This window comes from Panthera uncia (assembly GCF_023721935.1).
Source record: "Panthera uncia isolate 11264 chromosome A3 unlocalized genomic scaffold, Puncia_PCG_1.0 HiC_scaffold_11, whole genome shotgun sequence".
In the NCBI taxonomy this organism is placed as follows: domain Eukaryota; kingdom Metazoa; phylum Chordata; class Mammalia; order Carnivora; family Felidae; genus Panthera; species Panthera uncia.
Genome location: NW_026057578.1, coordinates 1,542,053 through 1,553,992, shown reverse-complemented (window position 1 = coordinate 1,553,992; position 11,940 = coordinate 1,542,053). Strand labels below are relative to the sequence as shown.

General features: G+C 64.5%; 1 protein-coding gene across 1 annotated transcript in view; it reads right to left on the bottom strand.

Annotated features, from left to right (window-relative positions):
- Positions 1-3,340: 3,340 nt before the first annotated feature.
- Positions 3,341-11,940, bottom strand: part of GATA5 (GATA binding protein 5) — a 10,325-nt gene continuing 1,725 nt past the window's right edge. Inside the window, exons 2-6 of the mRNA XM_049650497.1 lie at positions 11,045-11,220; positions 6,450-6,575; positions 5,544-5,631; positions 5,100-5,227; positions 3,341-4,748 (exon numbers count right to left, since the gene is read on the bottom strand). Of these exons, the coding sequence (XP_049506454.1) occupies positions 4,593-4,748; positions 5,100-5,227; positions 5,544-5,631; positions 6,450-6,575; positions 11,045-11,220 (674 nt within the window). The 3' untranslated portion in view covers positions 3,341-4,592. The remainder of the gene's footprint in view (positions 4,749-5,099; positions 5,228-5,543; positions 5,632-6,449; positions 6,576-11,044; positions 11,221-11,940) is intronic.

The window sequence follows — 11,940 nt, the reverse complement described above, 5'->3', positions numbered from 1 at the left end:
TTCTGGCCAACTGCGCGGTTGCTGGGGTGTTACCTGGGCCAGGGTGTTTGGAAACAAAGAAGAAACCGGCCCAGATTTGCATCACGGGAAATCTGAGCTCTGGGCCACGAGGAGGGGTGGAGGAGGGTGGGCAGCTGGATGGGAGGGGCCGATGGTGAGGAGGACCCCGGCCGCCGGGGATTCTACAGACACCGTGGGGAGCAGCGGCTGGCAGCAGAGGGGCGCAGGTTGTGCGGGGCGCGGCTCCCACGCAGGGAGGCCCGGGTCCCTCCTGCAGGAGCGGAGCTCCTCCTTGGCCGGCCGCCTCGATGGTGGCGGTGGAGGAAGGCCGTTGGCCAGCGAAGGAGAAGTCCAGATTCCTCAGGGTGTCCTGCCCCGGAGTCCAGTGTGGAGGCCCTGCTCTGGCCTCCTGTCCTCCCACCCACCCGCCTCCCTCCCCCAGGCCCCAGCCTGGCCAGACGCCGTCCACCGGCGGTGCCGAGAGCCCTTTATCAGATAATAAATAAGGCGGCTGGAGCCGTCGGTGTCAACATCTTGGCGTGCGTCACAGGGCATTGGGGGTGGGGGGGCTGCCTGCCACGGCCTCCGAGTGGTCGTCTAGGGCCGGCCGCCCCCACCCCGGCTCCAGCCGGGCTGTGGGGCTCAGCCAGCCCCCTCCCCTTTGGGGCCCGTTCAGCGGCTGCCGCAGCGCCTGTGGGAGGAAGGACGGGGACCCCCCCCCCCCCCGGCGCCCGCAGCCTCGCGGCCTCAGGGGGCACCTGGCCTCTCTGGCCTCCGTCGGCCGAATGGGGTTCCCCCTGGGGGCTGGGGCCCCGGCCTCGTCGTCCTCTCCCTGAGTGCCTGTCCACACGGCCTGGAGGAGGGCAGCCCCTGGGCCGCCACTAGCTGTCCACGGTTCGTGGTGAAGGAAAGCAGTGAGAAGTTACAAAGGCGTGGTCCCTTTCCCAGAGACAGCGGCCGGCTGTGTTTGGTGGCAGAATGGCCTGTTTTTGATGACGGTGACAGCAGTAACTGTTCTTTTCTAAGAAACGGCCTTATTTGGTCAAATAAAAAGCTGGTACCCTGCATGGCTCGCCCCAAAGAACCCTTTTCCCTTCTTAAGGAGCTCGTTCCATTTTCCCCGCAGGTCTGCAGGGCTGTGGGGGGGGGAGACCTGGGCTGCAGGTGGTCAGCTGGGGCGGGCGCGGAGGCACCGAGTGGGGCCGCAGCACAAGGGCCTGAGGGGACACACGTGCACCCTGGCGTGGGCTCGGGACACACTCTCGGCTAAACGCAGTGGCGTTCGGAGAAGCGGGGAAGCAGCTGCCCCCGGGTGTCGCCCACCCTGGGTCCGTCCGAGAGGACGTGCGGGCGGGGTCCCCTCTGAGGAGCCCCGCGACCCCGTCCTTGGCACGCCCTGGAGTGAAGCGTTGGGCTTCAAGTACGTGTGTGTGTGTGTGGGGGGGGGGGACCCCAGCTGAGGGGACTCCGGGCGTCACCCCTTCCTCTGTGTCCTCAGCTCTGCCCGCATCAAGGCACCCGGACGGACCCCAGCGGGGGCTCAATGGACGGGACAGCCGCAGGGTCGGGTCCCCTCCTGCCGGCTCTGGGGCGGCTCCAGCTGGGAAGGTGACGGGAATCGAGTGCACGGTCAGGCAGCACGGACGGAGCGGCCTTTCCTTCTGTCCGGCGGCTCCGATGAGTGGCCGGCTGCCCACGCCCGCCAGCCTCCCCGGCCCATCCGGTGGTTTCCGGCCAGCCAGGCGGAGCCGAGGGTGGGCTGGCAGGAGGAAGCACCACAGGAAGGGGGTATTGGCGGCCATATGGAGGCTCCGGGTCCCGAAGCTTCCGGCCCCGAAGGGGCACTGGGGGGAAAGGCTTAAATTAGCAGCAACGCTCATGCCCAGAGGTAGGGCGCTCAGCCTCCCTCGTCCTGGGCACGACACATCCAACAATGAAAAAAACGGAAGAGATGGCTTCTTCCTTCCCTCGTCGTCAACCCCCCCTTCCTGTCAGGATCCCTGTTCATGGGCAGGGAGCCGGTGGGCCGGGACATCCATTCCCCCTCCTCTTTGTGAGGACCCTACCTGTCCTACTGTGGACACCTCCAGGAAGCCTCCTTGGGTTGGGGAGTGCAGAACGCCGCTCCTGGATACGGGGACCTCCAGGCCCGGACCAGCTGCGCACGTGTGTGCATCACTTGGCCACAGGCACATGGCACCCTCCCCCTGCAGATGGGGAGACCGAGGCTCCGACAAAAGCCACTGGGTTCCCAAGTGGTAGCACCGCTGGGTGAGAGGATGCCATGCTGTCCCTCCAAGCCCAGGCCCCCACGTGGGCCCCTCAGTGGCCAGGTGCCTTGTGCCACTGCTCGGAGCCCTGGTCTCCCCCATCGGAGAAGAGGGGACCCGCACCAGCCCCCTCGCAGGGGGACAGGGCGGAGCGCAATGCAAGCCCAGAGGAGGTCCTCGAGGGTGCCGGGTGGCCTCCTGCCTCTCCCGCCCTCCGGGGCCTCTGCTCCCTCACCTGGAGCCTGGGCGCCACCCCCCCCCCCCCGCCCCCAATGGCCCCGGAGGACGGACGTTGCCCCCCGCGCAGCTGCTTGGGCTGGGAAGGCCGAGCAGGGAGTTGCCGCTTGGTTCTTCCAAAATAACGGTGAGGGCCTCTCGCTCGGGACCCGACGCCTGGTCGGGGGTGGGGAGGCGGGAAGGGGGCACCGCCCTGCCCAACTGGGCAGCTCCTCACCTGCTCTCCTGTGGGTAGCCTCCCGGGAAGGGCAGCCCGAGGCCTGTGGGCACGGAGACGGGATGGCAGCGGGGTCTCCCCGCCGCGACAGGGGCGTCCTGTCCGGCCTGAGCCCCCTCCGCCAGGCACGTCCGCGCACAGGCACCCCGCCTGCAGGTGCCACACGGTGAGAGGCAGCAGCACCTGGCTCGCCTGCCACACCCCAGTCAGAAGCGCCAGGCCTACATGCGGACACAGGGGCACATGGGGACCAGTGCCCCGAACGTCAGCGCGTTCCCCGTGCCCTGACTGCGGCCCAGAGCAGCAGCACGTGGCAGGACAGGGCCTCAGACCCGGGTCCTCCTGACCACGCAGGGATGGCTTCTCCACGTGTGGGCCCCCGGGCCGGCCCAGCGTCCCTCTCCCGTGCCGGTGGGCGACCTCAAAGGCACTCCGTGTTTGAGGGTCTCCTGGTCGACCCGGCGTGGTCAGCAAGGTCCAGCAGACCAACACGTGGAGACAAGTGTCCACAAGGAGAGGCGGCCTGAGTGAGCACCGGACCCGCTGCTGACCCGGCGGGCAGGGACCGGGCTGCGAAATCCCACAGGCGTCGGCAAAAGAAATGCAAAATCGACACCTTTATTTTACATTTTTTACTCATGGCATCGTTTGTCTTTAAAAAAAAAAAAAAAAAACAAGACAACGTCACGTGTAAATTGTGCTGCTCGAACTGGAGGTACAGCCTCAGGAGGACGCGTTCTGGAAGCTAACGCCAGGGACCACGGTGTTTAAATACGAAAGGCGAGCTTCAGCCAGGAGGCTCGGCGGCTGGCAGCTGCTCCTGCTGTCTCGGATGTTTGCTGGCGAAAGGCGGCAACTGAGCGGAAACGAGGCCAAGGCCCCTGGCAAGGCGCGCCCCGCTCCCCTCCATGCCTTATTGTCTCCCCGACCCCGGTGGCTGCTCGTCATTCGGTTCCTTGGGCACAGCTCCTTCTAGCCGGCTTGACCAACTAAGGGGTCACCCTAGCGTGGGGGGAGGGCTTCCGCAAGGGGGGTTAGTAAGAATTTCTCTGGGACAAGCCAGCTGGGATGATCCGAGGTAGGCCAGGATATGCGGTCACTCTACCACCAGCACTGACAGTGCCTGTGGGGTCAGCACGGGACCCCAGGTCCTTCACTCTGTCAGAATCAGTCACGATACACAGATTCAGTCAGAATGAGGCCCTTTACTGCCCCCTCTGGGGAAATCATCCAAATAAATACACAAGTAGACGACGACGCTGGTGTGAATGGCTTGCCCTTGGGGTGGCATCCTGGCACAGTGCACAACCTGCACATCTGTCCCTAGCAGCCCTTCACTCACAGGGAGGGAAAGTTCTCTGTGCCGTGTCTTTATCCATCAAATGTGAGAAAAGGAACAGATCCCGAGCCTGAGGAGGTCCCATGCCGGGCGGCTCCCCTCATTCACGTTGCCTGCTTGACCTCGGCCCTTTCATTTGTGATCCTGGTTTTACAACAGGTGGCTTTTTTGTTGTTTGTTTTTTTCCAGCTGCCACAATGTGTCAACACGGCGATGGCAGATGTGGACAAGAGAACTGTTGGTAGTGGGCCCTCCAGGTCAGCCCCGGCTGGAGTGGCCCAGTGTCACACAGCCTTTGGGGGAGTCCCCTTCTGTCTGCAGGGGGGGCTCAAGGCCTTCTCATTAGCCTCTCCCCCTCTCCGGGGCCTGACCGCCGTCTGTACAGAAGACCTCCCCGCCACCGTGTTGAGGGATGCCCAGCGCCTCAAGGTCCCGCTGGCTCGTCTTCTGGTGGATGGACCTGATGGTCTCCCTCTGCTGTGCTGGAGCCAGGCAGGCAGCGAGGCGGGTCCGATGGACGCCCGAGGCCCTAGGCCAAGGCCAGTGCACACCAGGCCTCCTGGCACAGGGTCCCGCCGAGGCCAGCCTGGGGGCCCAGGGCTGCAGAGGGGAAGGCAAAGTCCTCGGGCTCGAACTTGAACTCCAAGTGGCTGGGAGCCAGGGGGTCGTTCACCTGGCCAGAGGCCTGCAGGGGGAACAGGGGAAGCACGAGAATGCAGGAATGGCCAGTAGGCCTTGCTTGGCGTTGGGAGCCCTCGGGACCGGGATGTTTGCCGTAAGAGGCCTTCTCAGACCCTGGAAGAGGGCAGGAGGCCCCGTGTGACGGACAGGACAACACATGAGGGTGTTCAGCCTGGAGCGTGCCACAGGTGTGCTGCTGGAACCAATGGCCAACTGAGTGCCCAGCCCTGAGCTCCTTCCTGGGAGAGGCCCTTGGGGTGTTGATGGGGGTCTGACCTGGTGGGCGAGTCAGGGTTCCCTGAGGAGGTGCCCGGGAGCCAGCTCTGGGTCCCCGGTTCCGCCCCACCTGACTTACCTGGGAGGTGACGCTGGACCCAGGGCACGAAGGGGATGCCAGGTTGGATTTGGGTTTCAATGTAGCTGCTGAGCTCTCAGTGTCCGGGACAGCGGGCGGGGAGGCCGCGGGGTTCCCTGTGCTGCATCCTGGAAGGGGGGGCACATCCAGCTGTACTGGTCACTTAATGGGTCAGAGGCACTGGGTGTGGCACCCTCGACCTGCCCTGCTGCCCCTCAGCTGGGTAGGCTCGCACCGCCCGGCCCCTCCCCAGACTGGACGGGTCCCGGGGCAGAATCAGGGGTACTTGTGCTTTGGGAGGGCGATGCTCGAACTAAACGTGCAAATCTCTACTGGTGGAAATTTGCGACACTCCAAGCGACTCCAAGGGGCGAACGTGTACCCCGCAGGAGGGCTGGGGACTGGCCTCTTCCTGGCATCCCGATGGGCCCCGGTCCCTCACACCTGAAGAGCCCTTGGTCTTCGCAGCGTTCTTGGGCTTGCGTTTCCGCGTCTGGATGCTTTCCTTCTTCATCGCCAGGGGCCGAGGCACCTGGCAGGGGCAGGCAGGGGAGGGTGACTGGTCCTGTCTCTTCTCACCCTTGGGCCTCTTGAATGGCCACATGCCCTGATGTCAGTCCTGCAGAGCTAGTCACTCTGGGAGGTGACCGAGTCGTCAGAGCCCTTGGTGAGCTGCTGGCCCTGGGCTTGGGGCCTTCCTCCCGGCAAAGCGGGCAAGAGCCAGTCCAGGCCCAACCCCCCAGAGCTGTAGGGGCCAGGAGGGCTCTAGGGGCGCACAGAGGCCACACCAGGGGGCCTAGCCCCTGTCTCAGGTTGAATGGCTGCAGACCTGCCTCAGCGATGCTGAGCCTCAGTAGGCCCATCTGTGAAAAGGGCCTAACGGTAACAGCATAGGCCTGGAGCGCGTCGTCAGTGGGGGCCACACGGGAAACACGCTCAGCCCCGCTCTGCCACCTGCCTCCCCAGGGCCCCGTGTCTCACGTGACCCGAAGAGGGCAGCCCCGCCCCTGCCTCCCCCCTCCCGTCCACTCGCCACGCCCCCATGCCCCGCCCCCAACTCGGGGCCCCCAACTCCCCCGCCCCACCCAGTCCTCACCCGGGCCCCTGCCCCACCCATGGCCCGCCTTCCCCTTTCCCCCCCTTCCCCCCTCCACTCACCCCGCCCCGCCCCTTCCAGTCCTCACCGCCCCCACGTGGCCCCGCCCCTGCCCCACCCGTGCCCCCTCCAGTCACCCCGGCCCCGCCCCCCAGTCCTCACCCGGGCCCGGGCCCCACCCATGACCCGCCCCGCCCCGTTCACTCACCCAGGCCCCGCCCCCCATCCTCCCCCCGCCCACCCCGTCCGCTCACCCCGTGCAGCTTCATGTACAGACCGCAGGCGTTGCACACCGGCTCGCCGTCCGCGTTGCGCCGCCACAGCGTGGTGTTGGTCGTGTGGCAGTTGCTGCAGCAGAGGCCAGCGCGGCGGGACGAGGACTGTGCATGGGGGAGGCTGGTGTGAGCCGGGGGCCGGGGCCCTGCTGCTCCACCTCCCGGCCAGACGGTGACGCTCGGAGACAGGAGCACTGGACCCGGAGTCAACCAGGGTCCGCCCGAGTCTCTCCCCGGGAAGCCGAGGCCACATCCTGACTCTGTCTGGAAGGCAGCTGCTCTTACTGGACACGATTTGAGTTTCCTCTCCCTGCCCCGGCCCTGTCTCCCATCTGCCTCTCGGTGCCAGGAGCTACGCACAAGGGGGCGCCCTCCTGCGGCCCACCCCGGCCCCCGGGATCCCCACCCCCGTCAGTCCACCCACCTTCCTGGCATGGCAGGGGGCCTTAGGACCTTCCCCAGGCTGCCATATGTAGCAAAAAACAAACAAAAACTACACACACCAGGATGCCAGCTAGATGCGAACTTCGGATGTGCAACAATATTTCGCAGAAGCGTGCCTCCGTGCAGTATTTGGGACATACTCACACTAAAATGCTAATTGCTGTTTATCCGAAATTCACATTTGACTGTCTTGTATGTGACCCTGACCTACCCCTTCGGGCTGCACCGAGGTCCCCGCTTCCTGCACCTCCGCTCTCCCCATCCAGCTGCTCCCTTAGAGCTCATACTGCCGTCACACCTCCCAGAAAAGTTGCACCATCATTGAAAAGTAGGAGTCCGAACCCCTCCCCTTGGGCCATCATGCCTCCTCATGCTGAATCCTTCCTACGGAAACACTCAGGCCAGGGCACAAAGGTGCCAATGCGGGGCCTTGAACGTCAGTGCTGGTTTTCAGCAGCACTCACGAGTACACACGCAGAGCTCGCCTGCACCTCCCACAAACGTCCTCACGGTCGCCTGTGCGTCGTCTTGCAAGAAGAGAAGCCTCGGTTCCGCCCCGCAGCCGCGCCCCCCCCCCCACAGGTGTGGAAACAACCACAGGAGGAATCGATGCCCCGTGTGTGTGTGTGTGTGTGTGTGTGTGTGTGTGTGTGTGTAGAAAACAGCCCAGAAGGCCAAGAGCCGTCTCCCTGTACCCTGGGAGTGCAAGGGAAAAATCTGGAGCCTGGATTAAGCAGTGAATTCTTTCCTAGTGAACATAAATTAAAATTAGTAAAAAGAGGGGAAGAAAGGACCTGGAAAAAAATTTAAAAAGTTTGTTCGTTTGTATTTTCCTCTCCCCTCATCGGGCTGTGTGCTACAGATGGGGCACCGAGGCTCAGAGATGCTGCTGGGCCGGAGGCATCGGGGTGGACGGAACCGCCCCCCTGAGCCCAGCGCACTGCGGGGACACATCCCCGGTGCCGTCCCTACCCCGACAGACGCCCGAGCCTCTGTCCTTCCTCGCTGCCTGCACTCTCGGGGCCCCCTCGCTGCCAGGCCTCCCCCCCCCCCCCCCCGCCGCTATTTTTTTTTTTCTTCTTTGGTCTGTTCTTTTCAAAAGAAGTTAAACTTCAAAGCCTGCTGGCTGTAGCAGCTCCAGGCTCCGCACGCGTCTGATTCAAGTGAAGAAATCAGGACGCTGGGCGGCCCAGCCAGGGCGGGCTGAGAGCCGGAGCGGGGAGCAGGGAGAGGGGCCGCTGCTGCTCCTCGGCTGGGAGGGGTGAGGCCAGCTCACACAGCGAAAACCACTTTTCAAAGTAAGAGACGCAGCTCGAAACTCACAACAAGAGGTACAGCGGGGGGAGGGGGGATGGCCCCATTTCAAGCGGGTCCCCTCATCCCGCTCTCGGAAAAGGACACGGTCGACGCTTAACCTGATAAGGCGTGTGTCCCTTGCTGGCCAAGGGCAGACCGTGCCCGTGAGGCGGACCGTGCAGGAAGGAAAACCCGGGGTCCTCAGTCAAGGTCCAGATTTGCTCCTGGAAGGATGCGGGGCCCCTTCCTGGAGGTGGCGCCGGGGGCCCTCTGGCCTTGGCCGCAGGGCTCTGACGTTGGGGTGGGGTGGGGCTGGGGGGGGGAGGGCTCTGAGCACCTGGCCACACAAGCAGGCACGCAGGGGTCTGTGGGGCCACCTCAACTCTCCCACTCGCTCGCCCACACTGACAGAAGCCTCAGGTAAGAGGTTCGTGCCTGTGACTAAGGAGGCACCCAGGATGCAAAGGGCAGAAAAGATATGAACTCCTTCGGGACTGGGGGTGAGGCCTAGGGGGTGGTGGACGCACACTTGTTATTGTCACATTCCTGTGTTGTTGGTGACAAGTTTCTAGAGCTTCTGTAATCATTTGAAAGAAGGTTAGGACAATTCTCTCCGGGGGCATCGGTGCTGGCCACCCATGAGGGAGAGTGAGGCACGAGCAGGGACAAGTCTGGGGTGACTGGCCCAGCCCCGCCACGGCTGCCTTGGGGCCTGGGCTCTGGTCCCAGCACTCTCCGAGAATCTCTGAGTTTCCACACGAGCCTGGCCCCGCCAGCCGGGTCACCCTCCCTGAGTGCCAGGCAGGAGCCCAGAGACAAATCAGAGGAAAACCATCCATGAGGAGCCAGCTCGGAGGAGAGGGGAGTACGACCCCTCTAGGAACACCGTCCCCCCTTCCTAGGCTCATCCCACATTCAGATCTGCATGGGCCTGGACGCAGGAATGACCAGCTGACCACCCTCTGAGGCCGGCCGCCTCGGAGGGGTGGGGGGTAAGTTGAGGGCATTCTCCACCCTACAAAGCGTCCTTAAAGCTAATCATTCCTTGTGCCCCGGACCAGGACGCAGAGGCCAAACCAGTCCACAGAGCGGGCTAAGGCCTCTCCAAGCACCCCACCTAAAGTAATCTTTCCAACGCAGCAGGGGGACAGTGTGTGCAGGGGCCTCGGGCCGAAGACCCAAGACAGGTGCATCACCAGCGGGGGCGGGGCACACGGGAGCCCGAGGCAGACAGTCCTCGGAACCCAGGCCCTGCTGTGCGGGGCTGCTGGGGGAAGCCACTCTCTGAGCGCCTTGAGCCCTGGGGTCATCACAGGGCTGCTGTGAAGGTGAATGCCTCAATGCCTCAAGGCCCCTGCCTGCTTACCCCCACATCAGGAATTTTCTGCTGGGAGGTGAGCCCTGTGAGGGGTGGGGGGCAGAGACGGGAGGATCCGAACCTTCTCTTCCTGTTTACCAGTGTTCCCATCCCCACCCCCCGGGGGAGAAGGGAGGGAGCAGAGGAGCAGCCGGCCTGCTCCCTGGGAGTTGGGGGGGGGGGTCAGTCCCCCAGGACACCTCTGCTTTAGCCTGTTTCCCCATCTGTGAGGGCCACACCAGGTGCCAAGCCAGTGCCGTGCATGTGTGTGTGTGTGTGTGGGGGAGTGGGCATGATCACAGGGGCAGAAATATAAGTGAGGAGGTGATATGGATTCTGAGGTATCCCTCCCTTCCAGGAGGCACAGTGTGGGTGGAGGGGAATTAGGGGACCCGCGGACCCCAAACTCCAGGCTAGAACAGGGAGAGAAAAACAGTGGCTTCCCCAAACTGCCTGGGTCAGTGCTGCCTCCTGCCTGCCTGGTCTGGAGCCTGGATCGGTCGGGTGCCTCCACAGCCCAGGTCTGGGTTTCCTGAAAAGGGCCAGCGACTGAGCACCAGGCAGCCCAGAACAGCCACCGCGGCAGGCAGGCCGGGCCACCTGCAGCAGCCGCCAGGGACGAGCCCCCCACCCACCCTCCGATGCACCAGAACCGGCCAGAGCCGGCTGACCGGCCATGACAGGGCTCACACCAGCATTAGAGCAGAAGGCTTGGCATCCCCAGAAACAGCCATGCCCGGACCCAGGACTCAGGAGTCACTGTGGCCTCACTAACTTTAGACAGCTTGCAAAGGCTGCCACGCGCAGAATTACTCGAACCTCCGAGTTTGCTGGTGAGACGGCAGAGAACCAGTGCCTCGAAACCTTCACACAGCCTCCGGGGACTCTGCCCGGCTGGGGGCAAAAGTGAGTCCCCGGTCCTCTCCGCTCAACATCCAGCCACACGCCAGGAGAAACCAAAAGTGAAAACAAGTTTCGCGCATGGAACCACCGCAGACCCGGTCTCAGCTCCAGCCCCCTGGTATCGGGGAGAAAGTGCTCCCCAAGAGCAGGGGTCCCCAGGACCCCTCCTGCATTGGATTTCAACCCCCTGCCACAAAGCCACCACCCAGCGGCCACCTTTCCCTCCAAACCCCACGCCCGGGGCCACGTCACCTTGTGCCCCCTGCCACCCTCGGAGCCGCAGGGCTGAGCCCCAGGAGGCCGCTTGGGTCCACAGCCATCCTGTGCCCCGGGTCCCGGGCAGAGTCACCGGGTGGCCCTTCTTCCGGGGAGGCCCACAGACCCAGGGCAGCACCGCCTTGGGCTCCGTGAGCCCAGCCCTTCTGCGGAGGCGCGCAGGGCAGGGCAGGGCCTGTGGCGGGGCCTGGGCCTCCCGGCGGCTCCCGGATGGACAGCAGACAGTGCTCCCAGGGCCCTGCTGGGGCACCCAGCCTCTCTGGGGACTCAGCTCGGGCCCCCTGCAGGCGGCACTCACCAGGCGCTTCTGTGGGCGCACGAGCGGCCTGTTGACTCCGTTCATCTTGTGGTAGAGGCCGCAGGCGTTGCACAGGTAGTGGCCGGTGCCGTCACGGCGCCACAACGGCGTGGAGAGGGCCCCGCAGTTGACACACTCGCGACCCTCGCCAGGGAGCTCTTCCAGGAAGTCCGGCACTGGGGGGACAGGCAGCTGGTCGCGGGCCGAGGCACTGCCCTTCCCCGGGGCCCAGCGTCTGCTGCGTCTTCCCGCTGCGTGTGCCCCTGGCTTTCATTTTATTTTAACGTTTATTTTGTCTAATTTCACTTTAAAGCTTAACTTTACATATTATAAAGTTTGTGCCAGATTAAAAGAGAAGCTGGTTAGGGTTGCCTTGCAGGGTGGGGGAAGGTCAGTCAGTCAGACCCCCGGGCGGCAACAGAATGGTTCCCCTTAGAACCGAGGTGTAATTTTGATCCCCTGGGGAGGCGGAGTGGTCAGCACCGGCGGAGGGAGGTGGCCCCAGGGCCTCGGCCTCTGCAAAACGGGACGTTAGGAGGGCCGGGCTGAGTGGATGGGGCCATCCCACAGAGCCTGCAGCCCCTGCCTTTCCTGTCGGCTTTGCTCGGGTGGCGACCACCGTGGAACACAGCTGGGCCTGTGCCACCGCTCAGGGGCCCGCAGGGCAGAAGGGAGAGGTCCCCGGCTCCCTCCCCGGCGGCACCGGGTGCCCTGTGGGGGCCGGGTGGGGGTCAGTCCTGCGGGAGCCGCCCTGGGTGACGGCGGAGGGGACCCGCTTCCTGCGCCATGGAGGCAGTCGGGGCGGAGGCGGCTTGGGGGTGGGCCTGCGAGGCTGCACCCATGAAGTAGGGCGGCCCAGGGGCTTCCCGCCTGCGGCGAACACAGGCGTCCCCCCC